Source organism: Bos mutus, chromosome 13 (genome assembly GCF_027580195.1).
Source record: "Bos mutus isolate GX-2022 chromosome 13, NWIPB_WYAK_1.1, whole genome shotgun sequence".
Taxonomy (NCBI): domain Eukaryota; kingdom Metazoa; phylum Chordata; class Mammalia; order Artiodactyla; family Bovidae; genus Bos; species Bos mutus.
Window position 1 is genome coordinate 59,087,180 of NC_091629.1, and position 26,720 is coordinate 59,113,899.

The 26,720-nt window shown below is 38.8% G+C and overlaps 1 protein-coding gene and 2 pseudogenes across 1 annotated transcript in view; 2 read left to right on the forward strand and 1 right to left on the reverse strand.

The window, feature by feature from the left end:
* Positions 1 to 26,720, reverse strand: part of LOC106700542 (patched domain-containing protein 3-like) — a 137,928-nt pseudogene that overhangs the window by 39,121 nt on the left and 72,087 nt on the right.
* The window catches only part of LOC102283549 (patched domain-containing protein 3-like), a 120,344-nt pseudogene that overhangs the window by 33,479 nt on the left and 60,145 nt on the right, over positions 1 to 26,720 (forward strand).
* LOC102283266 (ankyrin repeat domain-containing protein 26) overlaps positions 20,320 to 26,720 on the forward strand; it is a 65,308-nt gene continuing 58,907 nt past the window's right edge. The window contains exons 1-3 of the mRNA XM_070382148.1: positions 20,320 to 20,345; positions 20,730 to 20,799; positions 24,449 to 24,578. Of these exons, the coding sequence (XP_070238249.1) occupies positions 20,320 to 20,345; positions 20,730 to 20,799; positions 24,449 to 24,578 (226 nt within the window). The remainder of the gene's footprint in view (positions 20,346 to 20,729; positions 20,800 to 24,448; positions 24,579 to 26,720) is intronic.

The window sequence follows — 26,720 nt, forward strand, 5'->3', positions numbered from 1 at the left end:
ATCAATTCTTCTGTGCTCAGCTTTCTTCACAGTCCAACTCTCATATCCATACATGACCACTGGAAAAACCATAGCCTTGACTAGACAGACTTTTGTTGGCAAAGTAATGTCTCTGCTTTTCAATATGCTATCTAGGTTGGTCATAACTTTTCTTCCAAGGAGTAAGCGTCTTTTAATTTCATGGCTGCAGTCACCATCTGCAGTGATTTTGGAGCCCAGAAAAAGAAAGTCTGACACTGTTTCCACTGTTTCCCCATCTATTTCCCATAAAGTGATGGGACCAGATGCCATGATCTTCGTTTTCAGAATGTTGAGCTTTAAGCCAACTTTTTCACTCTTCTCTTTCACTTTCATCAAGAGGCTTTTTAGTTCCTCTTTACTTTCTGCCATAAAGGTGGTGTCATCTGCATATCTGAGGTTACTGATATTTCTCCCGGCAATTTTGATTCCAGCTTGTGCTTCCTCCAGCCCAGTGTTTCTCATGATGTACTCTGCATATAAGTTAAATAAGCAGCGCGACAATATACAGCCTTGACGTACTCCTTTTCCTATTTGGAACCAGTCTGTTGTTGCGTGTCCAGTTCTAACTGTTGCTTCCTGACCTGCATACAGATTTCTCAAGAGGCAGGTCAGGTGGTCTGGTATTCCTATCTCTTTCAGAATTTTCCACAGTTTATTGTGATCCACAAAGGCTTTGGCATAGTCAATAAAACAGAAATAGATGTTTTTCTGGAACTTTCTTGCTTTTTCCATGATCCAGCGGATGTTGGCAATTTGATCTCTGGTTCCTCTGCCTTTTCTAAAACCAGCTTGAACATCTGGAAGTTCATGGTTCACATATTGCTGAAGCCTGGCTTGGAGAATTTTGAACATTAGTTTACTAGCATGTGAGATGAGTGCAATTCTGTGGTAGTTTGAGCATTCTTTGGCATTGCCTTTCTTTGGGATTGGAATGAAAACTGACCTTTTCCAGTCCTGTGGCCACTGCTGAGTTTTCCAAATTTGCTGGCATATTGAGTGCAGCACTTTCACAGCATCATCTTTCAGGATTTGGAATAGCTCAACTGGAATTCCATCACTTCCTCGAGCTTTGTTCGTAGTGATGCTTCCGAAGGCCCACTTGACTTCACATTCCAGGATGTCTGGCTCTAGGTGAGTAATCATACCATCGTGATTATCTTGGTTGTGAAGCTCTTTTTTGTACAGTTCTTCTGTGTATTCTAGCCACCTCTTCTTAATATCTTCTGCTTCTGTTAGGCCCATATCATTTCTGTCCTTTATCGAGCCCATCTTTGCATGAAATGTTCCCTTGGTATTTCTAATTTTCTTGAAGAGATCTCCAGTCTTTCCTATTCTGTTGTTTCCTCTATTTCTTTGCATTGATTGCTGAGGAAAGCTTTCTTATCTCTTCTTGCTATTCCTTGAAACTCTGCATTCAGATGCTTATATCTTTCCTTTTCTCCTTTGCTTTTTGCTTCTCTTCTTTTGTAAGGCCTCCCCAGATAGCCATTTTGCTGTCTGAAGAGAACTTAGGTAGATAATATTTATTTATCTGGCTGTGCTGGCCTTAGTTTCAGCATGCAGGATCTAGTTTCCTGACCAGGGGTCGAAGCCAGGCCCCTTTACTGAAACCACTGAGACCCAGCCACTGAACCACCATGGAAGTCCCGAGGTTTTAGGTTTTGCTTTTTATTCCCTTCAGTTTAACTGAAAACCTTTGCTTTCAGTAAAGGGGGCCTGGCTTCGACCCCTGGTCAGGAGACTAGATCCTGCATGCTGAAACTAAGGCCAGCACAGCCAGATAAATAAATATTAAAATAAATAAATCCTCTTCTTGGCATTTCTCAACTGCCATAATTCCAACTTGACTTGCATTTTTCACTTGTTCGCTCGTTTTCCTTTTACCCTTTTAAGAATTGGGCAATGAGAGAGAAATCTTGTTTATATAAATCATTTTTCATAAAATGAAAATGGGAATTTGTGAACAGCAGCAAGATTTATATTATGTTGTAAAATGCTTTTGTTATGTTTGAATTTTAAGACAAAGTCTACTTCCGAGGCAAATTTTGCTTTCCTGTGTTATTTTAGATTGGTTAGGAAAATAAAAGAAACTTAAGTGGGGGAAAATATTTGGAAAATGTTTTACCTTTAACAAGTGCAGCATTATTACAAATATCTTCTATGAACACATAAAGGAACGTTTTACTCTCTAACGCTTGAGAAAAATCATGATTTAAAGTGAAATCTTAGACAATTTGGTACTTTCACTCAGGGAAGACTGGAGCTTCCAAATATGGAAAACTGAGCCCACCTGTGAGAATGGAGGGAGTTCCTGGCGGGGCTGCAGAGGTAGGACTTCATGTGCTTCCTGAAGAAAGAGCAGGAAAGGCAGCTTTGCCATCACCAGCTCCCCAGGTACAGCTGCAACCCTGACGAGCAGCTCCCCGGGGATGAGCGTGGAAGACCCCGAAGTGTACCTGGTGAACCAAGTGGTCACCAGCACAAGTGAATGCCCTTGCTGGGTGTCAAACATGACCTGACTCACCTAGCTGGATCTCAGAACCTGGGGTCCTGGAGGGCTCAGGGCTCCAGGCCTGCTGCCTCCCAGGCTCACTTGCACTCACCCAGCTCTCCGTGCTGAGCACTGGGTCTCCTTCCTCCTCTGCCCACTCCCAGTGGGGTACATTCCCTGAGCCCCTGTAAACAACCAGCCCACACATCACTTCACTCCCCGCAGGTCTTTATTTTCTGTGGGCTCTGAGCCGACTGCCCACTCCCAGGCATGTTCTAATGGGAAAATCTACCTTCTGGGGTAGAAGGGTGGCTGGGAGACAGAGATTTGCCCTTTCTGTGGGTATCAACTTTTTTTACCTCACCCCCAGCCCCTGACTTGGGTTTGGAGTTGTTTCCATGGTAACAGGGCCTGATGGACACTATTCAGTTTACCTGTTTACATACTATTATAAATAAAACACTTGTAGGTTAAAAAAAATAGTTTTGCAAATATTTTGTAAATAAAGTTAGTTGACTGATACCTTGTTCCTGGCTTCTATATTAGCATCATAGGAAAGGAACTTTGCTGTGAGTGATAAATTCTGGCAAAAGACAGCATAGTGGAGAGCGGTGTTGCCACTGACATCCATGACATTTGAGTCTGCACCATGCTCCAGCAGAAGAGTCGCACACTCCTCCTCTTGGCATTCTACAGCCTGTCAGAGATGTGCCAAGAAACAGAGTGTGAATTCTAGAAATTTAAAGTAAACAGTCCACAAGCTTCACCAGTTTGCTATATGTCAATGAGATAAATTCACTTTTAGTCTCAGGAATTAAATCACACCCATCTCATGTGGATATGGTTCGCTGTCCCATACCTTCATCAGCGCTGTCCTCTTTTCATTGTCACAGAGGTTAAGCAGGCATTTTCTCTCCAGGAGGAGAGTTACCACCACTGAATGGCCATTGGCACAGGCCAAGTGGAAGGCAGCCCTACAAAAGCAAGACCAGTTTTTGGGAAACTGTAGTGTTACTGTTTCAAAACAAACAATTGTTCATATGATTGAAAACATTCAATAGCATGCTATTCCTATCACTCTAAAACAAATGTTTTGTTTTCTTCTGGAGAAATAACAGTATATATTAACTTTAGCTCTTCTTACCACGGTAATGAAAGAACAGTTTACTTCAATAGAATGCGCAGGACCTTGATATTTAGCTCATCTTGGGTTTGTATTTGACATTCACTCTGTCACTTATTGGCTGTTGCTCAGCCAGTCTGTGCCTCAATTTCCTCATCAACAAAATGGAGAGGGAGTAGTAGTTATCTCACAGGACACCACTATGATGCTTAAATGAGACCCATGCAAAGGATGGATCCAAGCAAACCATTCCTGGCACAGGTTAGCAGCTCAGTAAATGTTAGGTAATTTGATCATATTTATTACTATTACTACTATTTTACAAGGACAACATCTCAGTGAAGTCAAAGGATATGACACCTCTTTTGCAGATATATTTTGAGGATTTGAGACAACATTGTACTTCGATGATGCTAATATCCTCACTTTCTCACATTTTAATATCTCTGACATTGAAATGTAATTTATAATTCACAACATCTGTACAACTATAATTGGTATCAATTTTGTTTGTTCCTTGCTCATTTTTCCTATTGGTCTGAGTACCATAAGGTCTTTTTTGTCTAAGGTTGCTTTTTTCAAAATATGGATGATGCATATTATATATTACAGGCACACAACATAGTGATTCTCAATTTTTATAGATTATACTCCATTTAAAGTTATTATAAGATATTGGCTATATTCTCCATTGTGTACAATATATCCTGGTAGCTTGCAGGATTTTAGTTCCGCCACCAGGGATTGAACCCTGGGCCCAGAGCAGTGAGTCTTAACCATTGGACAGCCAAGCAATTCCCAATATCCCCTTGACTTCTGAAAAGGCTGAAAGAAGTCAGAAGATTTCAATCCTCAAAAAAAATTCTAAAAAAATTGTGAGTGACAAATTATTTTTATCTGTGCCTCATTCCTATTAGTGCCAAAAAGACAAGCCCTGTCTGCTAATCTGACTTGCCTATAGACAGCTTGATCTACAGAGAGTTTTAAATTTTATGTGTTGTTAAAATGTTAATTCAACCTCCATATTTCTTTTCCTTTTTTGTGCTGAAATCCAGGAAATTCCAGAATTCTTGCCTTTGAAACCATTCTTAGAAAGGTCTTTGGGGTGTTAGGGAGGCTCACAAAGAAGGGGATATATGTATACTTAGAATTGATCTATGATGTTATACGGAGAAGGCAATGGCACCCAACTCCAGCACTCTTGCCTGGAAAATTCCATGGACGGAGGAGCCTGGTGGGCTGCAGTCCATGGGGTCGCACAGAATCAGACGTGACTGAAGCGACTTAGCAGCAGCAGCAGCAGCATGATGTTATACAGCAGAAAACAACACAACATTGTAAAGCAATTATTCTCCAATTAAAAAAAATAATTAAGGTTAAGAAAGGGTAGAAAGAGAAAAAAGAGAAGGTCTCAGTCAGCAGAAAAAAAAATGTATAAATAGGAATTTGAATTTTCTTCTGGCACTTTTCTCACTGTGCATATTTAAAATGTTTGATCCATATTCCATCTGAAATTTTTGGTGAAATAAAAATTCAGTTACTTTTCATTTTACCAGGTTATTTACACACTGTCTACACATAATTTATCTTTTCTAACAGAAAATATCATCAGTATCAAGTTCTAAAGTATTACATACATTTGGGTGTTTGGGCATTTTCTATTCTGTTCCATTCATTTATCAATTCCCTTTTCTGTTGTCAGTAAATGAATACTTTGTGGCCACTTAAGGCATATTTTGACATCAAGAGGGCAAGTCTTAGTCTACTATGTACAATTTTAATTTCATCACAACAATTAAAGACAGCGTATGTAACCCAAAACGTTTTAAACTATGATATGTTGATTTTGTTTAAATATAGAAAGACCATGCATCCTAAGAAAATGTCTTCCTATTCAAGGACATAGCCAGCTTCCCTACTTCAAAGCTGTCTTCTAAGCTCCTTCAGCAAAGAACATACATACCTAAGTGTACACTAATATAAAATGGATATTGAATTGTATCTGAGGAATTTTTAATCCAGAAGTTGACCTCTCATGGGAATTATTTTGCTCAGAATTATTTCTGTAACATATAACCTTATGGTATAAAAACGTGTACATTAAAAATAAGATGCTGACACCATCAGAAATCTGTCCACTGCCATGATCCATGGATTGGCGATCCATGAATAAGTGTTTTCATAAATCACATGAGAAAAATGTGAGAGCCAGGAGGTTCCAGAAGATTTCTTGAAGCCTATAGAACTTGGGAGCTCTTACTCATGAGTACATCATGCTAACCCATGCAAATAAAAAGTAAGAGGAAGACAGAAAAAACAGATGCTATTCATGTTTCATTTCATTTCTGTGATTACTGACATTCAGTTAAATGACTTCAAAACCATCAGCAAAGTGCCCTATAAGGGGAATTACAAGTGGGTCTGAAACCAGCTAAGGCTTTCTGCTGATCATAAATTCTGCAGGGTGCTGGATCCCAGGAAGTTGTCGAAGAGCCTTGGAGGGGAAACTCACAGGAGGGACCCCTGCCAGCCCCTTCCACCTTGCTTACCTGTTCATCTTCTCCCTGTCATTCAGGCCATTCTTCCCGAGCAACAGAACCTGCTGCACTTTGACTACGTTGCCTGCACTGGCAGCTTTGTGGATCTCTCCGAGGTCCTTGTCTTGGATGCCGTACCCGGGCTGGAAGTTGATTCTATAACTGCTGTCTCTCACCTGGTTGATGGAGGAGCCAAAGGGCAAGATGCCCTTCTTACTCCTGAAGCCAAAATTCTTCATCCCAGAGCGTACAAGCTCCAAACACACCTCACCTCCCCTCAACTCTACACAGTCTCCTAAACCCAACATGAGCACTAGAGTTAAGCCAGAGCAGTCCCACCACAACCTCCCAGCTGGGAAGCTCAATGGTTTGGAATCTTTCATCCCAGAATGATCGTTGCTAAGCGACACCTTGAAACACATTGCCCATGCGCACAGAGGCTTGGCATGCCATACTGCCCAACGTGCATGTGTAAGAACTGGAAGTTCATTTTCTGAAAGGAACAAACAGTATCAATAAACCCTTACCTAAACTAAGAAGGAAAGACAGGAAACTGAAATAAACACAGAAATCAAAGCAACATTATAACTATGTAACTGTCAAAATAACCAGACTACCCAAAGCAATCTACAAATTCAGTGCAACTTCTATCAAATTACCAATGGCATTTTTCACAGAACTAGAACAAAAAAATTGTACAGTATATATGGAAACAAAAGGCCCCAAATAGCCAAAGCAATCTTGAGAAAGAAAAGCAACAGCTGACAGAATCAGGTACCCTGACTTCAGCCTACTCTGCAAGCTTCAGTAATTAAAACATTGGTCCTATCACAAAAACAGAAATGATCAATGGAATAAGACAGAAAGTCCAGAGAGAAACCTATGCACCTATGGTCAATTAATCTATGATAAAGGAGGCAAAACTATACAAAGGAGAATATAGCCTCTTCAATAGGTGGTGCTGAGAAAACTCAACAGCTACATGTGTAAGAAGGATATCAGAACACTCCTTTACATCATACACAAAAATAAACTCATGATGGACTAAAGACCTAAATATAAGGAAAAGCCCTATAATACTCTAGGAGGAGAATATAGGCAGAACACTCTCTGGCATAAATTACACAGTATCTTCTTTCATCCACCTCTTAGAATAATGAAAATAAAAATGGAAATCAGCAAATGGGATCTAATTAAACTTAAAAGCTTTGGCACAATGCAGGAAATCATAAACAAGATAGACTACAACCCACATAATGGACAACAATATTTGCAAATGATGCAGCTGACAAGGGATTAATCTCCAACATATTCAAACACCTCAAAGAGCTCAATATTAAAAACCAAACAACCCAATCACAAAATGAGTATAAGATCTAAATATACTTTTCTCTAAAGAACACCTACAGACGACCAAAAACCACATGAAATGATGCTCAGAAAGGATGCTCCACATCACTAATTATTAGAGAAATGCAGAAATACTACAATGAAGTACCATTTCACACCAATCAGAATAGCCACCATCAAAAAGTCTACAAACAATAAATGCTGGAGAGAGTGTGGATAAAAGGGAACCCTCCTACACTGCATATGGATGTAACTAGGTACACTCACTGTGGAGAGCTCTATGGAGGTTTCTTCAAAAACTAACTGTAGACTTGCCATATGATTCCGCAATTCCAGTCCTGGGCATATATCTGGAGAAAACCATAATTCAAATAGACACATGCACCCCAATATTCACTGCAGAACTATTGACAATAGACAAGACATGGAAGCAACCTAAGTGTCCATCAACAGAAGAATGGATAAAGAAGATGCAGTATATACACACACAAACATACCACACACACCACACACACACACACACACACAATGGAGTATTTCTCAGCTATAAAAAGAAGGAAATAATGCCATTTGAGGCAACACAGATGGATCTCGGAATTACAATACTAAGTGAAGTAACTCAGAGAAAAACAAATATCATCACTTACATGTGGAATCTAATCAAAATAAGCTCATTTACAAAACAGAAACCAACTCACAGATCTCAAAATCAAATTATGGTTATGAAAGAGAAACATGAGGGGAGGGAAAAATTAGGAGATTGCGGTTAATATACAGACACTATTTTCCAATAGTCAGATATGGATATGAGAGTTGGACCATAAAGAAGGCTGAGTGCCAAAGAATTGATGCTTTTGAACTGTGGTGTTGGAGTAGACTCACGAGAGTCCTTGGACTGCAAAGAGATTAATCCAGTCAATCCTAAAGGAAATCAAATTCATCGGAAGGACTGAGGCTGAAGCTCCAATACTTCGGCCACCTGATGCGAGAGCTGACTCATCAGAGAAGATCCTGACACTGGAAAAGATTGAAGGCAGGAGGAGAAAGGGGATGAGATGGTTGGATAGCATCACTGACTCAATAGATAAGAATTTGAGCTAACTCCACAAGATAGTGGAGGACAGAGGAGTCTGGCGGGCAGACTTTCTGGTCGCAGAAAGTCAGACATGACTGAGTGAACAACACTTTCATTCTGAATATGGAAAACTTCACGGTGCTGGTTTTAAAATCTGCTTAAAATTAAGTTAGGTGGAGAGAAAATACTTAGTATAAAAAGTACTTAGATACTACTGCTTAAAGTAATATTAATACTACTTAAAAGTAGCATTTTTAAAATACCATATAAATTTTCATCATACACACAAAAATATTTCCCTTTAATAAAGACTTTCTCATCATGTTTAATGGGAAATAACTAAAATGTCATGAAAACAGTCCAGAAGGGAAATTTTTACTATTTATCTTTCAGATCATATATTTTTTCTTCAAAACCTGTACATATTCTTGTGATGTTTTCAAAAGTAGGTCCTGACACAGATTTGACGCATCTGTAGATCCTAAAGGAGACACGCCATAGGATTCAGATTCAAATTCAGCACCATCTGGAAAGAAAAAGGATTACATTCTTTATCTAAAATACTTGAGTTAACTAAGTATTAGTTTAAAAAAAAACTGAGATATTTCTAAGTGTTCTGAAAAATGGAACATATTTAGAGAAACAAAATACAAGATTACAATTACATAATCTGCCCTTGGTCCCACATGTGGCTGTCAGAGCTTCTGGCTTTCTCATTCTTCATTCATTTATTCAATAACTATATACAAAGGTGCTGTGACAAACACTGGCATTACAAGATGAAGGTGATCCAGTCCACCCTGAAAAATGATATCCCATAAACTGGAAAAACAGACAATTTCCATGCAGAGTCATAAATACTAAGATATAAAAGACGGCACAAGGGACAGCCAGCTTTGTGTCAATACTGTCAGCTTTTTGGTGGAGGTGCTGAGGAAGTAGATACATGAAGGACAGGAAAAAAGTACAGGCGATAGAGGGGAGGAGCATGCACAAAGACCAGAGGTGAGGAAGCACACCTGTGGGATCCTACAGTCTGTCTGGTTAGATGCAGAGCTAAGGGGCAGAAGAGGGTGGTAAAGAGATAAGGCCAAATACTTTGGCAGGACCCATATTGATGTGGTTGGTTGGTTTTTTCCTGAGGATAAACTAGTGACAAAATCAATGTCTGGGAAACTTTAAGGTCACCCACCAAGTGACAGCAACACAGACTTGATTGCTTGAGTCTGGGTTTCCTAGCCTTAAGGACTACAGAAACTTGACAAGTTGATGAACTCCATGTTTTCTGAGAATACTGTTAGGGTGCAGGCAGATAGTTCTACAGAGATGGCAGAAGTAGAGGCAAGATATAGCCGGGAAGAAAAAGAAATATATATTGTCTTGATGACTACAGCTTTGTGGTAGAGTCTGAAGTCAGGCAGGTTGATTCCTCCAGTTCCATTCTTCTTTCTCAAGATTGTTTTGGCTATTCAAGATTTTTGGGGTTTCCATACAAATTGTGAAATTATATGTTCTAAGTCTGTGAAAAATCCATTGGCATCTTAATAGGGATTTCACTGAATCTATAGATTGCTTTGGGTAGTATACTCATTTTCTCATTTTCACTATATTGATTCTTCCAATCCATAAACAACATATATTTCTCCATCTATTTATGTCATCTTTGATTTCTTTCGTGTTTTATAGTTTTTTTTTAAATTTTTATTTTATTTTTAAACTTTAAAATATTATATTGGTTTTGCCAAATATCGAAATGAATCCGCCACAGGTATACATGTGTTCTCCATCCTGAACCCTCCTCCCTCCTCCCTCCCCATACCATCCCTCTGGGTCATCCCAGTGCACCAGCCCCAACTTATTTAAAGTTAAATTTATTTCTAAGTATTTCATTTTCGTTGCAATGGTGAATGGGATTGTTTTCTTCATTTCTCAGTTTTCTCATTGTTAACGTATAGGAGTGCAAGGGATTCAGTTCAATGCAGTTCAGTCACTCAGTCGTGTCCGACTCTTTGCAACCCCATGAATCGCAGCATGCCAGGCCTCCCTGTCCATCACCAACTCCCGGAGTTCACTCAGACTCACGTCCATCGAGTCAGTGATGCCATCCAGCCATCTCATCCTCTGTCATCCCCTTCTCCTCCTGCCCCCAATCCCTCCCAGCATCAGAGTCTTTTCCAATGAGTCAACTCTTCGCATGAGGTGGCCAAAGTACTGGAGTTTCAGCTTCAGCATCATTCCCTCCAAAGAAATCCCAGGGCTGATCTCCTTCAGAATGGACTGGTTGGATCTCCTTGCAGTCCAAGGGACTCTCAAGAGTCTTCTCCAACACCACAGTTCAAAAGCATCAATTCTTTGGCACTCAGCTTTCTTCACAATCCAACTCTCACATCCATACATGACCACTTGAAAATAGACCATAGCCCTGACTAGACGGACCTTTGTTGGTAAAGTAATGTCTCTGCTTTTCAATATGCTATCTAGGTTGGTCATAACTTTCCTTCCAAGGAGTAAGCGTCTTTTAATTTCATGGCTGCAGTCACCATCTGCAGTGATTTTGGAGCCCCCCAAAATAAAGTCTGACACTGTTTCCACTGTTTCCCCATCTATTTCCTGTGAAGTGATGGGACCAGATGCTATGATCTTCGTTTTCAGAATGTTGAGCTTTAAGCCAACTTTTTCACTCTCCTCTTTCACTTTCAACAAGAGGCTTTTTAGTTCCTCTTCACTTTCTGCCATAAGGGTGGTGTCATCTGCATATCTGAGGTTATTGATACTTCTCCCAGCAATCCTGATTCCAGCTTGTGCTTCTTCCAGCCCAGCGTTTCTCATGATGTACTCTGCATATAAGTTTAATAAGCAGGGTGACAATATACAACCTTGATGTACTCCTTTTCCTATTTGGAACCAGTCTGTTGTTCCATGTCCAGTTCTAACTGTTGCTTCCTGACATGCATATAGGTTTCTCAAAAGGCAGGTCAGGTGGTCTGGTATTCCCATCTCTTTCAGAATTTTCCACAGTTTATTGTGATCCACACAGTCAAAGGCTTTGACATAGTCAATAAAGCAGAAATAAATGTTTTTCTGGAACTCTTTTGCTTTTTCCATGATCCAGTGGATGTTGTCAATTTGATCTCTGGTTCCTCTGCCTTTTCTAAAACCAGCTTGAACATCTGGAAGTTCATGGTTCACATATTGCTGAAGCCTGGCTTGGAGAATTTTGAGCATTACTTTACTAGCGTGTGAGATGAGTGCAATTGTGCGGTAGTTTGAGCATTCTTTGGCATTGCCTTTCTTTGGGATTGGAATGAAAACTGACCTTTTCCAGTCCTGTAGCCACTGCTGAGTTTTCCAAATTTGCTGGCATATTGAGTGCAGCACTTTCACAGCATCATTTTTCAGGATTTGAAAAAGCTCAACTGGAATTCCATCACCTCCACTAGCTTTGTTCATAGTGATGCTTTCTAAGGCCCACTTGACTTCTCATTCCAGGATGTCTGGGTCTAGGTGAGTGATCACACCATCGTGATTATCTTGGTTGTGAAGCTCTTTTTTGTACAGTTCTTCTGTGTATTCTAGCCACCTCTTCTTAATATCTTCTGCTTCTGTTAGGCCCATACCATTTCTGTCCTTTATCGAGCCCATCTTTGCATGAAATGTTCCCTTGGTATCTCTAATTTTCTTGAAGAGATTTCTAGTCTTTCCCATTCTGTTGTTTTCCTCTATTTCTTTGCATTGATTGCTGAGAAAGGCTTTCTTATCTCTCCTTGCTCTTCTTTGGAACTCTGCATTTAGATGCTTATATCTTTCCTTTTCTCTTTTGCTTTTTGCTTCTCTTCTTTTCACAGCTATTTGTAAGGCCTCCTCAGACAGCCATTTTGCTTTTTTGCATTTCTTTTCCATGGGGATGGTCTTGATCCCTGTCTCCTGTACAGTGTCACGAATGTTACTTTTAGGCATATTTAAAACCCAGCACTGTTAAGTTTTCCAATTTCAAATTCAAAGTGTTAGTCACTCAGTCATGTCTGACTCTGTGACCAATGGACTGCAGCCTGCCAGACTCCTCTGTCCTCCACTATCTTGTGGAGTTAGCTCAAATTCATATCTATCGAGTCAGTGATACTGTCCAACCATCTCATCCTCTGTTGTCCCTTTTCTCCTCCTGCCTTCAATCTTTCTCAGCATCAGGGTCTTCTCTGATAAGTGAGCTCTTCACATCAAGTGGCTGAAGTACTGGAGCTTCAGCCTCAGCATCAGTCCTACTGATGAATATTCAGAATTGATTTCCTTTAGGATTGACTGGTTTAATCCCTTTGCAGTCCAAGGACTCTAGAGAGTCTACTCCAACACCACAGTTTAAAAGCATCAATCCTTCAGCACTCAGCCTTCTTTATGGTTCAACTCTCATATAGCTATACATCACTACTGGAAAAATAATATCTATGTTTTAACCCCAATCTCCTAATTTATCCCTCCCCTCATGTTTCCCCTTTCATAAACATAATTTGATTTTGAGATCTGTGAGTTGGTTTTGTTTTGTAAATAAACTTATTTTGATTAGATTCCACAAGTAAGTGATGTGATATTTGTTTTTCTCTGAGTTACTTCACTTAGTATTGTAATTTTGAGATCCTTCTGTGTTGCTGCAAATGGCATTATTTCATTCTTTTTATAGCAGAGTTGTATTCCATTGTGTGTGTGTGTGTGTGTGTACACTGCATCTTCTTTATCCATTCTTCTGTTGGTGGACACTTAGATTGCTTCTGTGTCTTGGCTATTGTCAATAGCTCTGCAGTGAACTTTGGGGTGCATGTACCTAATTGAATTATGGTTTTCTCCAGATATATGCCAAGGACTGGGATTGCTGAATCATATGGCAAGTTTATAGTTAGTTTTTAAAGAAACCTCATAGAGTTCTCCACAGTGGGTGTACCTACTTACATTCCATAAACAGTGTAGGAGGGTTCCCTTTTCTCCACACTCTCTCAAGAATTTATTGTTCATAGATTTTTTGGTGATGGTTATTCTGATTGGTGTGAAATGATACCTCATTGTAGTATTTCTGCATTTCTCTAGTAATTAGTGATGCAGAGCATCCTTTCTGAACATCTTTTCACGTGCTTTTTGGTCGTTGTAGGTGTTCTTTACAGAAATGTATATTTAGATCCTACACTCATTTTGTGATCAGGTTGTTTGTTTTTTGATATTGAGCTCTTTGAGCTGTTTGAAAATGTCGGAGATTAATCTCTTGTTAGTTGCATCGTTTGCAAATATTGTTGCCCATTATGTGGGTTGTGGTCTGTCTTGTTTATGATTTCCTACACTGTGCCAAAGCATTTAAGTTTGATTAAATCCCATTTGCTTATTTCTATTTTTATTTTCATTTTTCTAAGAGGTGGATGAAAAAAGATACTGCTGTAATTTAGGTCAGAGAGTATTGTGCCTATATTTTCCTCTAAGAGTTTTATAGGGCCTGTCCTTATATTTAAGTCTTTAGTCCATTTCGAGTTTGTTTCTGTGTATGATGTTAGGGAGTGTTCTAATTTCCTTATTATACCTGTAGCTGTTGAGTTTTTTTATCACCACTTGTTGAAGAGGCTGTCTTTGCGTCTTTGTATAGTCTTGCCTCCTTTATCATAGATTAATTGACCATTGGGCATAGGTTTCTCTCTGGACTTTCTGTCTTGTTTCATTGATCATTCAGTATATTTCTGTTTTTGTACTAGGACCAGTGTTTTGATTACTGAAGCTTGCAGAGTAGGCTCAAGTCAGGGTACCTGATTCTGTCAACTCTTGCTTCTCTTTCTCAAGGTTGCTTTGGCTATTTGGGGCCTTCTGTTTCCATATACACTGTAAAATTTTTTTTGTTCAGGTTCTGTGGAAAATTCCATTGGTAATTTGATAGAAATTGCAATGAATCTGTAGATTGTTTTGGGTAATATAGTTATTTTGACAGTTATATAGTTTTAATGTCACTTTGATTTCTGTGTTTATTTCAGTTTCCTGTCTTTCCCTCTTAGTTTAGGTAAGGGGTTATTGATACTGTTTGTTTCTTTCAGAAAATGAACTTATAGTTCTTGCACATGCACCCTTGTCAGTCTGGCATGCCAAGCCTCTGTGCACATGGGCAATGTGTTTCTAGGTGTCACTTAGCAACGATCATTCTGGGATAAAAGATTCTAAACTGTTGAGCTTCCCAGTTGGGAGGTTGTGGCAGGACTGCTCTGGCTTACCTCTTAGTGTTTGTATGGGTTTAGAGGACTCTGAAGAGCTGAGGGGGAGGTGAGGTGTGTTGGAGTTTGTAGACTCTGCGTTGAAGAAGAGTTTTGGCTTCAGGAGTTAAGAAGGGCATCTCGCCCTTTGGCTCCTCCGTCAACCCGGTGAGAGACAGCTGTCATAGAATCAACTTCCAGCCCGGGTACTGCATCTGAGACAAGGACCTCGGAAAGATCCACAAAGCTGCCAGTGCAGGCAACGTAGCCAAAGTGCAGCAGGTTCTGTTGCCCAGGAGGAATGGCCTGAATGACAGAAGATGAATAGGTAAGCGGGGTGGAAGGGCCTGGCAGGGGTCCCTCCTGTGAGTTTCCCCTCCAAGGCTCTTCGACAACTTCCTGGGATCCAGCACCCCACAGAATTTATGATCAGCAGAAAGCCTTAGCTGGTTTCAGACCCACTTGTAATTCCCCTTACAGGGCACTTTGCTGATGGTTTTGAAGTCATTTAACTGAATGTCAGTAATCACAGAAATGAAATGAAACATGAATAGCATCTGTTTTTTCTGTCTTCCTCTTACTTTTTATTTGCATGGATTAGCATGATGTACTCATGAGTAAGAGCTCTCAAGTTCTATAGCCTTCAAGAAATTTTCTGGAACCTCCTGGCTCTCACATTTTTTCTCATGTGATTTATGAAAACACTTATTCATGGATCGCCAATCCATGGATCATGGCAGTGGACAGATTTCTGATGCTGTCAGCATCTTATTTTTAATTTACATAGTTTTATACCATAAGGTATATATTACCAAAAACTGCATAGTGAGCAAAATAATTCCCATGAGAGGTCAACTTCTGGATTAAAAATTCCTCAGATACAATTCAATATCCGTTTTATATCAGTGTACACTTAGGTGTATATGTTCTTTGTTGAAGGACCTTAGAAGACAGCTTTGAAGTAGGAAGCTTGCTGTGTCCTTGAATAGGAAGACATTTTCTTAGGATATATGGTTTTTCTATACTTAAACCAAATCAATATATCATGATTTTAAACATTTTGGATTACATATGCTGTCTTTAATTATTGTGATGAAATTAAAATTGTACATAGTAGACTAAGACTTGCTCTTCATGATATAAAAATGTGCCGTAAGTGCCAACAAAATATTCATTCACTAACAACTGTAAAGGGCATAGATAAATGAATGGAACAGAATAGAAAATGCCCAAACACCCAAATGTAGGTAAAACTTTAGAACTTGATACTGATGATATTTTCTATTAGGAAAGATAAATTGTATATAGATGGTGGAGAAATAACCTGATAAAAGAGAAAAGTAACTAGATTTTTATCTCATCAAAAAGTTTCAGATGGAGTGTGGATCAAACATTTTAAATATGCACAGTGAGAAAAGTACCAGAAGAAATCTCAAATTCTTATTTATATATATTTTTTCCTGCTGACAGAGACCTTATTTTTCCCTTTACTATTGTTTCTTAACTTTAATTTTTTAAATTGGAGAATAATTGCTTTACAATGTTGTGTTGTTTTCTGCTGTATAACATCATAGATCAGTTCTAAGTATACATATTTCCCCTTCCTTGTGAGCCTCCTTCCCACCCCAAAGACCTCACTAAGAATTATTTCAAAAGCAAGAATTCTTGAGTTTCCTGGATTTTGGCACACACAAAAAAAGGAAAAGAAATCTGGAGGTTGAATTAACATTTTAACAACTCAAAAAAATGTAAAACTCTGTGTCAATCAAGCTGTCTATAGGCAAGTCGGATTAGCAGACAGGGTTGATCTTTTTGGCACTAATAGGAATGTAGTACAGATAAAAATAATTTGTCACTTTCAATTTTTTTTGAAGATTTATATCTTCTGACAACTTTATCTGAAATGATCTAAGAATTTGGTAGTTGTTTTTCATATTAGTGTTAAAATATTATTTATCACAATTTTAATACATAGCATTCGCCAACTGATTTCTGAATATAAAGAAAAGAGACCTGAAACTTCTCCTGAAAATAGCAACCCAGGTACATCATCTGATACCTAATAACTCTTGGTGATTCTACCATAGATAAAGTAGGAGTGAGGAAGTTTCAATGATGAAAGAACTATGAAAAAATTGGTGTAAATTGCATATGTGTTTTATTTTCTAAATTACTTTTTTAATAGTCTAGTATTCATAATTATTTAAGAGGTTAATTATAGGTGATTTAACATCAAAGACAGTATTGTCTGAAAAGAAATCCATGTATTTAATATGGCCCCTAAAGTCCTATATTAGATCTTTGTGTAAATAAGAAAAAAATTTTTAACTTAGTATGATGTATATTTCATCTATAGTCATATATCAAATTGGACTTCTTATGAAACTGAACATTCATTTTTAGAAATAGTTTGCATTTAGTGAATGAATAGTTAGTAGTTACTGTGTAGTGATTAGTCTCACTAAAATAGTTACCATCATTAAAACTGAGAACCTGAATAATCCCTTCCTGGTAGGATAAGAAATGATAAACAAAAGAACTGCAAAGCAGAGCCAGTGTGCAGCATAATAGTGAGAGATTATTTCTGAAAGATACCTACGAACAGTACAGAAGGCGGAAAAGCAATGCCTGGTTGAGAGCCAGTTGTTTTGCCTATTGTGTACCAAGCAGGTCTCTATTAGCAACTTCATCCTTACAGATCCAAAGAGAGTGAGGTAGGTTGACTTCATTAGGACCAGATGTTTTCTTCTGTGTGTTAGATAATTGTTATGACAGTATAGTTTTGTAAGAACAAGATGTTCTCTTGCCATCAGTTAAAAGATTATCATAATAGATATTCAAATAGATCAACTTGGGACTCTGCAGGTTCTACTAAAAGCACAAAAAATACTTCGGATTAACAAAAACAGCATTAGGCCTGCTCAATGTGGCACATTGCACAGGGTGTCTGAGGATACCTTTAACTGAGTAGACCTCTGTCTAATCAAAGGGGGCTTCCCAGATGGCTCACTAGTAAAGAATCCACCTGCCAATGCAGGAGATATGGTTTGATCCCTGTGTCGGTAAGATCCCCTGGAGAAGGAAACAGCAATCCACTCCAGTACTTTTGCCTGGGAAATCCCATTGGCAGAAGAGCCTGGTGAGATGCAGTCCATGGGGTTGCAAGAGTCAGACACGACTTGGTAACTGAACAACAAAAACATCTATCAAAGAACTGTAGGTTGGTTTAATACATTAGTCAGAGGTAATACAGAGATGACAGAGTCTTGGTCTTCAATACATTCAAAATAGAAAAGAGTTGTCTCTGGTTAATTTCTGTATTTTTCTAAACAACATTTTCAAAGAAAACATGCCTATTTAGTTGTTCACTTGTTCACTAAACAGATAACTTTCAAGAGTCTCTTATGTACTAAGCATTGTTCTGATGTCACAGGGTGCAAACATTTAAAAATCACTGCCCCTGCTCTCCAGGCTCAAGCTTGCAGTGCTCTTCTCCCCTGGAGTCACTGAATGTGAGTCACCCCTCCAGCATCAGATCATGACGACCCCTGGGAAATGTTGTCCAAAGGCACCAGAGTCCATGGCTCCCTCCATCCTTCCCTCCCTCCCCTTGTTCATCAGCTTAAAATGTGATGATGTATGACTTCCAAGCTGAAAAAGCATGATTTCTATAAACATTTGCCATATAATGGGGAGGATTGATATAACGATATCCCTCACTAGTACACAGCACTCTTTGGACCATCCTGCTCTATGTGGTCCAGATACTCTTGAGCAATGGAAGGAGAGAATCTCAAGAGATTCTTTTTAAGCGTATTAGTGTGTGTGTATGTATGTATATATATATATGTAAGTATTTAGACATTTTTTAAAAGTTCAGCTTCTGTGTACCCTACTGCATGCTCACCACTACAATTCCAGTCCCCATTCTCACAACCGAGTTGACTTCCTTTACCTGTTTGCCCTCTCCCGCCTCCCTTTCAAGAGATTATCCTTTCTAAACCTGGAATCACTACATCTTTCATACTTCTCTTGCCCTTGGAAAGAGGGCCAAGAAGAGAAGACTTTGCTTCCTATATTTTACCATGCTCTCAAGTTCAATGCCTGTAGACCAAGCTTCCCTGTGATCAGGCGTTTTCATTGTGAACTGAAGAGTCAGAGAAGTTGTCATGTCCCCAAAAGACACCTATAGTCTCTGTTCACTGCTCCAGGCAATGGAAGTCCAGAAATACTGTGCTGTTTAAGTGTGCTACTGTCAGTTTATAGTACTGAGTCTATCAATGGTCTAATATCATTTTCTGTCAGTCTCCTGGAGTTTGGTTAGGATTATGGTCATTGTAAATAGCAGTTCTTTCTTTGTGTTTTTGTTTTGCATTTGATGACTATAAAGGGGAGGAGTGGTTCTTAGGCATTAGTAACCTACGAGTATAGTACAATCACTGTTCCCTCTAGTGTGGCCTCCAGGTGTGGTTTGAAAGGAATACTTTTAAATCAAGCATCAGTCTTGAGGTTTTAATATTCTGTATTTTTCTTTTGTTGATTTAAAATGCATCTTGCTTTTTTCTTTAATATTGGATGAGAGTTCTGAAGAAGACTCTTTAAGCAGGTAGGATTTTTAGGATGTTTTAAATTATATGTTTAACTAAGGGAACATGGAGAAGAGAAACTAATGTTTGTTGAGCATTCTACTCTGGGTTAGACACTGCATTACGTGCTTATTTGTGACCTCATAGATTCATCACAGCAGCTTTGTAAAGTAGCTGTGTCCTGCTGCTGCTGCTACTAACTCGCTTCAGTCATGCCCGACTCTGTGCAACCCCATAGATGGCAGCCAACCAGGCTCCCCCATCCCTGGGATTCTCCAGGCAAGAACACTGGAGTGGGTTGCCATTTCCTTCTCCAATGCATGAAAGTGAAAACTGAAAGTGAAGTCGCTCAGTCGTGTCCGACTCTAGCTACCCCATGGACTGCAGCCTACCAGGCTCCTCCGTCCATATTAGGCAACTCTGGTTTCAGGAGGTTAATGAATTGACCTGTGATTCCGCCGTTAAAATGAGTTGACCTGTGGTTTGACAGTTGGCATTCCTGGCTCCCACGTCTACTCCTATGTCCCTCAGCAGAGACTGAGAAGTACTCATATAGCACATAAGTTAAAGACAGATATAAATTAGTTCTTTGACTTGTCTACATTTTAAGTTTTGACATTGTAGGGAAACTCCATGTACTCTCTTTTAGAGTAAAGGAGAGAACTGGTGCCTTCTCAATAAGTGGTTTCCCTGCTGACGGACCTAGACTCCCCTTTTGGACAGACTCAGATTAGTCTCTGAACTGGGAACAGACAATGGAGAAGGAAAAGCCTATTCTTCCACTTTGTTTTAAGTCATCAGGTTTATTCCAATTTGGGCAAAAAAAAATTATTTCAATCCATCAGTTGGATTTTCTGTTCAGCTATTAGAACTTTTGGTGAAAACAGATTATTTTTAGGCTGTCACCCTCTGTTATGGAAACTAAGAATGAGTGTTAACTGGATATTTCATAGGTTGGGAGAGACGGAAGCAGAAATAGGTAATTAAAAACTTTTTTGGAGACTTGCCTGGGGCTGCAGTGGTTAAGATGGTTAATAAGACTTCTTTCAGTGTAGGCAGTGTGGGTTTGATATTCATTCAGGGAAGCCAAGATCTCACATGCCTCGGGGACAGACAGCCAAAACAGAACATAGAAGCACCATTGGAACAAATTCAATAAAAACTTTAAAACTGGTCCACATCAAAAAATCTTTTTTAAAAAAAAAAGCTGTTTTAAAACAGGCCAAATTTTATTCATGTCAAGAAAGTTCATTTAATATATAAAAAACTTTCACTTGTTTTGTTGTTGTTCAAAGAAATGAACTCACTCATTTTTATTGTATGTTTTTGCTTTAAAGGTTTCCCAATAAACCTGGCGTTGATTTAGGGCCTACAGCAGATGATGAAGTCTTTGATTTTAAAACCAAGGTAAAGTGTTCCATTGTGAAATTAGTTTTCCTGCTCTGAATTTAGTTTCATATAGTATTTACCCTTATGATTAGACAATGAAAGTGAAAAATAGATTCAAGGGATTAGATCTGATTAACAGAGTGCCTGAAGAACTATGGACGGATATTCGTGACATTGTACAGGAGGCAGTGATCAAGACTGTGTCTCTAGGTCTGAACAAAGCAGGTGGAGGTGATGGAATTGCAGCTTAGTATGTCTAATCCTAAAAGATGATGCTTGCACTCAATATGCCAGAAAATCTGAAACCTGAGCAGTATATATTTCATTCCAATCTTGTTTTTGTATTCATTCAGTTATACGTGAACCATGAACTTCCAGACCAGAGGAACCAGAGATCAAATTGTCAATATCATCTAGATCATTAAAAAAGCAACAAATTTCCAGAAAAGCAACTACTTCTGCTTTATTGACTGTGCCAAACCATTTGACTCTGTGGATCACAACAAAGTGTAGAAAATTCTTCAGGAGATGGGAATACCAGACCACCTGACCTGCTTCTTCTGTATCTTTTGGTTGATGAATTGAATCCATTTATATTAAAGTAATAATCAATATATATGTTCCTGTTGACATTTTCTTAATTGTTTTTGGTTTGTTTTTGTAGGTCTTTCCTTTCTCTTGTGTTTACTGGCTGCAAATCCCTTTAGTATTTGTTGTAAGACTGGTTTGGTGGTGCTAAATTCTCTTAATTTTTGCTTTGTCTGTAAAGCTTTTGATTTCACCATCAATTTTGAATAAGATCTTTTCAAATAGGGTTTTCTATTTCTTTCTTATGTCATAGTAGTACTTTAAAATGCCTCATAATTCCATCCTCACATAAACATTTCTCTTCTACAAATTAAAACTTGTCTTTTAAGATCAATTTTAAAACAGAGTCTTCTTGTAGCATCTTGAATTGGTGTTTAACAATTAAACTTTTTCATTAAACTTAAAAATGCTTATTATTGTAATATGACAGAAATGAATATTTTCATATATTTATAAAAGTATATTTTTATATCTTTGAAACAGATGTTGAAATATATAATTGACAATTTTAATCTCATAGTTTTCTTCCCCTGGTATTGTTTTATTTTCAAAAGTTCAGAATTCTGCCTAGGTTTATATTAATTATACCAGGTTAGTATATTTTACAAATAATTATCTTTACAGTATATGTTTTTCCTGAATAAGTTTATCTATTTCTAATTCAAATGTATTTATCCAAATCCTTTTTCTGAGTCCCTTGCATGCCTCAAAATAATTTATTACACCCCAAACTGAAGCCATTGTCCCTGATGCTTCCCTCATCCCTGACTCTTTGGAAGCTATCCCTTCATCTGTCCTCCCCAGCCTAGTAGACAGAATCACTGAAATGCCACAGCAGGAAAAACCCTGGACTCCAAACTTCCTTGAAATTACCGCTTCCAGTCACTCAAGAAGTTCAGTATTTTCTGCCTGCTTATCATTTTTCATATCTTATCACCATAACTCACTGTCTCACCTATAATCTTGAAATATTCTTTTCTAGTTTTGCTACCCTGATGTTCTTTCTTATGCTGCTGCCAGAGTAATCTTTCTAAAATATACTTGTCAATCTTTTCATTCCTCCTGGCTCTGCAGTTTGTTTTAGAATGACTGTTACCGTTTTTATTTGGCTATTTTTAAAGCCAAATTAGCCTTTTAATTACAGTTTAATGGACACTTTGGGTGATGTACAGTATCTCGTGTGCTTACTGTCCACTCTGGAGCATTGCTGATAGGTTTTTGTTTTTGTTCTTTTCTTTTTAATGCTCTCCTGTAAAATACTATCGTATTTGCTACTTCCTTCGATCTAAGTCTGAATTTGGCTATAAGGGGTTCATGGTCTGTGCCACAGTCAGCTCCCAGTCTTGTTTTTGCTGACTGTATAGAACTCCTCCATCTTTAGCTGCAAAGAATATAATCAACCTGATTTCGGTATTGACCATCTGGTGATGTCCATGTGTAGCGTCTTCTCTTGTGTTGTTGGAAGAGGGTGTTTGCTATGACCAGTGCAATCACTTGGCAAAACTCTATTAGCCTTTGCCCTGCATTCTGTACTCCAAGGCCAAATATCCAAATAGGGAAAGGAGTACATCAAGGCTATATATTGTCACCCTGCTTATTTAACTTATATTCAGAGTACATCATGAGAAACTCTGGGCTGGATGAAGCACAAGCTGGAGTCAAGATTGCTGGGAGAAATATCAATAACCTCAGATATGCAAATGACACCACCCTTACGGCAGCAAGTGAAGAACTAAAGAGCCTCTTGATGAAAGTGAAAGAGGAGAGTGAAAAAGTTGGCTTAAAACTCAACATTCAGAAAACTAAGATCATGGCATCCAGGCCCATCACTTCATGGCAAATAGATGGGGAAACAGTGGAAACAATGACAGACTATATTTTCTTGGGCTCCAAAATCACTGCAGATGGTGACTGCAGTCATGAAATTAAAAGACACTTTCTCCTTGAAAGAAAAGGTATGACCAGTCTAGACAGCATATTAAAAAGCAGAGACATTATTTTGCCAACAAAAGTCCATCTAGTCAAAGCTATGATTTTTCCAGTAGTCATGTATGGATGTGAGAGTTGGACTATAAAGACAGCTGAGCACCAAAGAATTGATGCTTTTGAACTGTGGTGTTGGAGAAGACTCTTGAGAGGCCCTTGGACTGCAAAGAGATCCAACCAGTCCATCCTAAAGGAAATCAGTCCTGAATATTCATTGGAAGGACTAATGCTGAAGCTGAAACTTTGGCCATCTAATGCAAAGAACTGACTCATTAGAAAAGACCCTGATGCTGGGAAAGATTGAAGGCAGGAGGAGAAGGGGATGACAGAGGATGAGATGGTTGGATGGCATCCCCGAGTCAATGGACATGAGTTTGATTAAACTCTGGGAGTTGGCGATGGACAGGGAGGCCTGGCGTGCTGCAGTCCATGGGGTCGCAAAGAGTCGGACACAACTGAGCAACTGAACTAAACTGAACTTTCTACTTCCTAGTGCAGTGCAGTCTTTTCCCTGTCACTTGAATAAAAGCATGGCACCAAATAAAATAAATTTGTGATGATCCCTGTCACTTGAAGGAAGAAGATGACACTTGCTTTCTCCCATTTGAACCTGGTCCTCCAGTTTTGTCTTTCTATATGGTTCCCAGTGACTCTGTTCTAGTTTTCCACATGACTTGTGAACATTGTTTCACACCTCATCCATTTGCTCGGGCCTCCCTTCCTAGACTCCCCCTCACATCCTGGCTCTGCACTCTCTGTCTTCTGAGACACAGCCCTTGTCACAGCACTCCTTGAGCTTCACAGGTACACCTGCCTCCTTTCTCCTTTGTGCGCGTCCTGTGCTCTGTCCACTTCAGCTGCAGAGATGTTGAAGGATACTTTTCTGCTCTTGTTTGTTTTCATGTGTCTCTGCCTTGCCTAGAACACAGAGCAGAATCACTCTTTTCTTTAACAGTTCTAACTTCTCCCAGGACAGTGTAGAGGATGTGCTAGACAGTGAATGTTTATCATCTCACTGATTGAGTGAAGGACCAAATGAATGAATATGCTTTCTAAAGTTGGGTTTTTGTTTTATTTTGTTTTGTTTTTATAGGAAGGAACCACAAAGTCAGAACTTGTTGAAGAAGAAAGTGATACTGATATTATTGAAAGGGCTCCCCAAGAGCAAACAAATCATGACCATTTGACTTCTGTTGATGGAGCACACAAAAATAATAGAAGTGGTAAGTTAGTGAATGCCTGTGAATTTTGTCTATACTTTAAATATAAAAACATGTAAATGGTATAGATCCAAATACAATATCCATTTCATTTGAAATACATTTCTTTTGCTCTCTTTCTTCATAAGTGTCCCACCTACTACCAACTTTTTCTTCCTGAGAAAATGCTTCAACCCTCTGAAATTCTTTTCCACTACTTTATTTTATTGAAATATTTGTGGATAGGGATAGACTTTAAAATTATGTCTTTAAAATTCATAGTAGTAAATGTTCTCATTAATGCATCTGTGACTGCATTTTACAGACATGATGTCAGCCTTAGGATTGAGAGAAGAGAAAGGTACAGAATCATCTTGGGATTCTGAGGTATTGTCTTCTATTATTATTTTGAAATGTAAGCCCTGAGTAATGTAAGAACATAAAAGTGGGAGATGCTGTGACTTTCTCACCTTTGCATTTCCCCATCAAAACTTTTCTCTTTTTTTAACCTATATTGAATAAAATAATTCTGTGCTAAATACTACCAAATAGTACACTTTTGTTCATTTGCAAGATTCACCTAGTGAAATCAGTGTTGTACAGAAACCAAGGCTTAGAGATCATAAGGAATCCGTTTGAGTTCTGAAGTTACATTTATCTAAAAATTGAAACATTATTCCAGGTCAGTCCATGGCCAAATGTTTCTTTGTTTCGTGTGTGTGTGTCACCTCTTTTAGATTCTTTTTCCCATATGGGCCATTGCAGAATGTTGAGTAGCATTCCCTGTGCTATACGGTTGGTCCTCATTAGTTATCTGTTTGCATCAAAGTGAATAGTTACATATATCAGTCCCAATCTCCCAACCAAATGTATGTTTCTTAAATCAACATTTTTATATAAATTTTCCATATGGAGCGTCAGAGAGAAACAGGGTGAATTGTGGTTTTTTATCACTTGGACCTTCAAAGATAGTGCTTGAAACTTAAAAGTGTTACTGTATTTGGATTGTCAGGTTAATCTGGAAGAAACATTTCAAGAGAAGCAAAAGCATGGGGAATAGCAATAAATATGTGGGGTTGTAATAACAGCAGTTTGCTTTAGCAATGTTTTAATAAGTACAAACCATTTTGGATTGTTTAAGTAGCAGGGGGACTTCCCTGGTGGCTCAGAAGGTAAAGTATCTGCCTACGGTTTTGATCAAGGTTCGATCCCTGGGTCAGGAAAATCCCCTGGAGAAAGAAATGGCAACCCACTCCAGTACTCTTGCCTGGAAAATCCTATGGATGGAGGAGCTAGGCAGGCTACAGTCCATGGTGTCGCAAGGAGTCGGACACGAGTGAGCAACTAAACTTAAGTAGCAGGGCAGAGTACCCTTATGGCAGCCGTACTTGAGGTAACATAAAGTAATGATGCTCTGTTTGAAGGTGGCAGCTATGGAAGGAGATAGGAAGGGCCTGATGTCTTCGTTGCTGGCAGCCACTACCTGGTGATCCAGCAGTGTATGAAGTCAGCATCCAGGTTCTGTCGTTTGGCAGCTGTGAGATCTTGGCAAAACCTGTCTTAACTGGGTTAAATGTAGGCAGTTTTTAAAAGTAGGGTATTTTCTTAAAAAGACATTAGGAAATCTTCATGGAACTCAATATTCATTTTAACAGAGTATCTCTGACAGCATTCCACAGAACTTTGTGTGTCATTTACCTGAAGATCAAAGAGGAAAAAATACATTAAATGGACAAGTAGAAGGTGAGAACTGTATTTTATAGAAAGGTTATTTGACAGAACATTGATTTAAAATGGGAATATTCTAACAGGCAAAACAAAAAAACAAAAAAAAAAACCAAACATCTGTCAGATCCGTAGTGAGGAAAAAGACGAGAAGAGGAGGGAAATTGTGTATCTTATCAGGTGTCAGCCACAGATTAAATTGAGAATCCAGTTTAAGGAGCTAAATTATTAGTTCCTGGACTTCTTGGAGGTCCAAATGTTAAGACTGTCCAGTGCAGGGGTGGAGGTTTGATCCCTGGTCAGGGAACTAAGATTCCACGTGACACTGGACAAGAAAAAAAATGATTAGTTCTGTCTCAAGGTATTCTACAACCAAAAGAAGGTCGAGAAATAAGAGGAAAGAGGAAATGAACGATGAGAGAGGCAGATGGTACAGGGAGG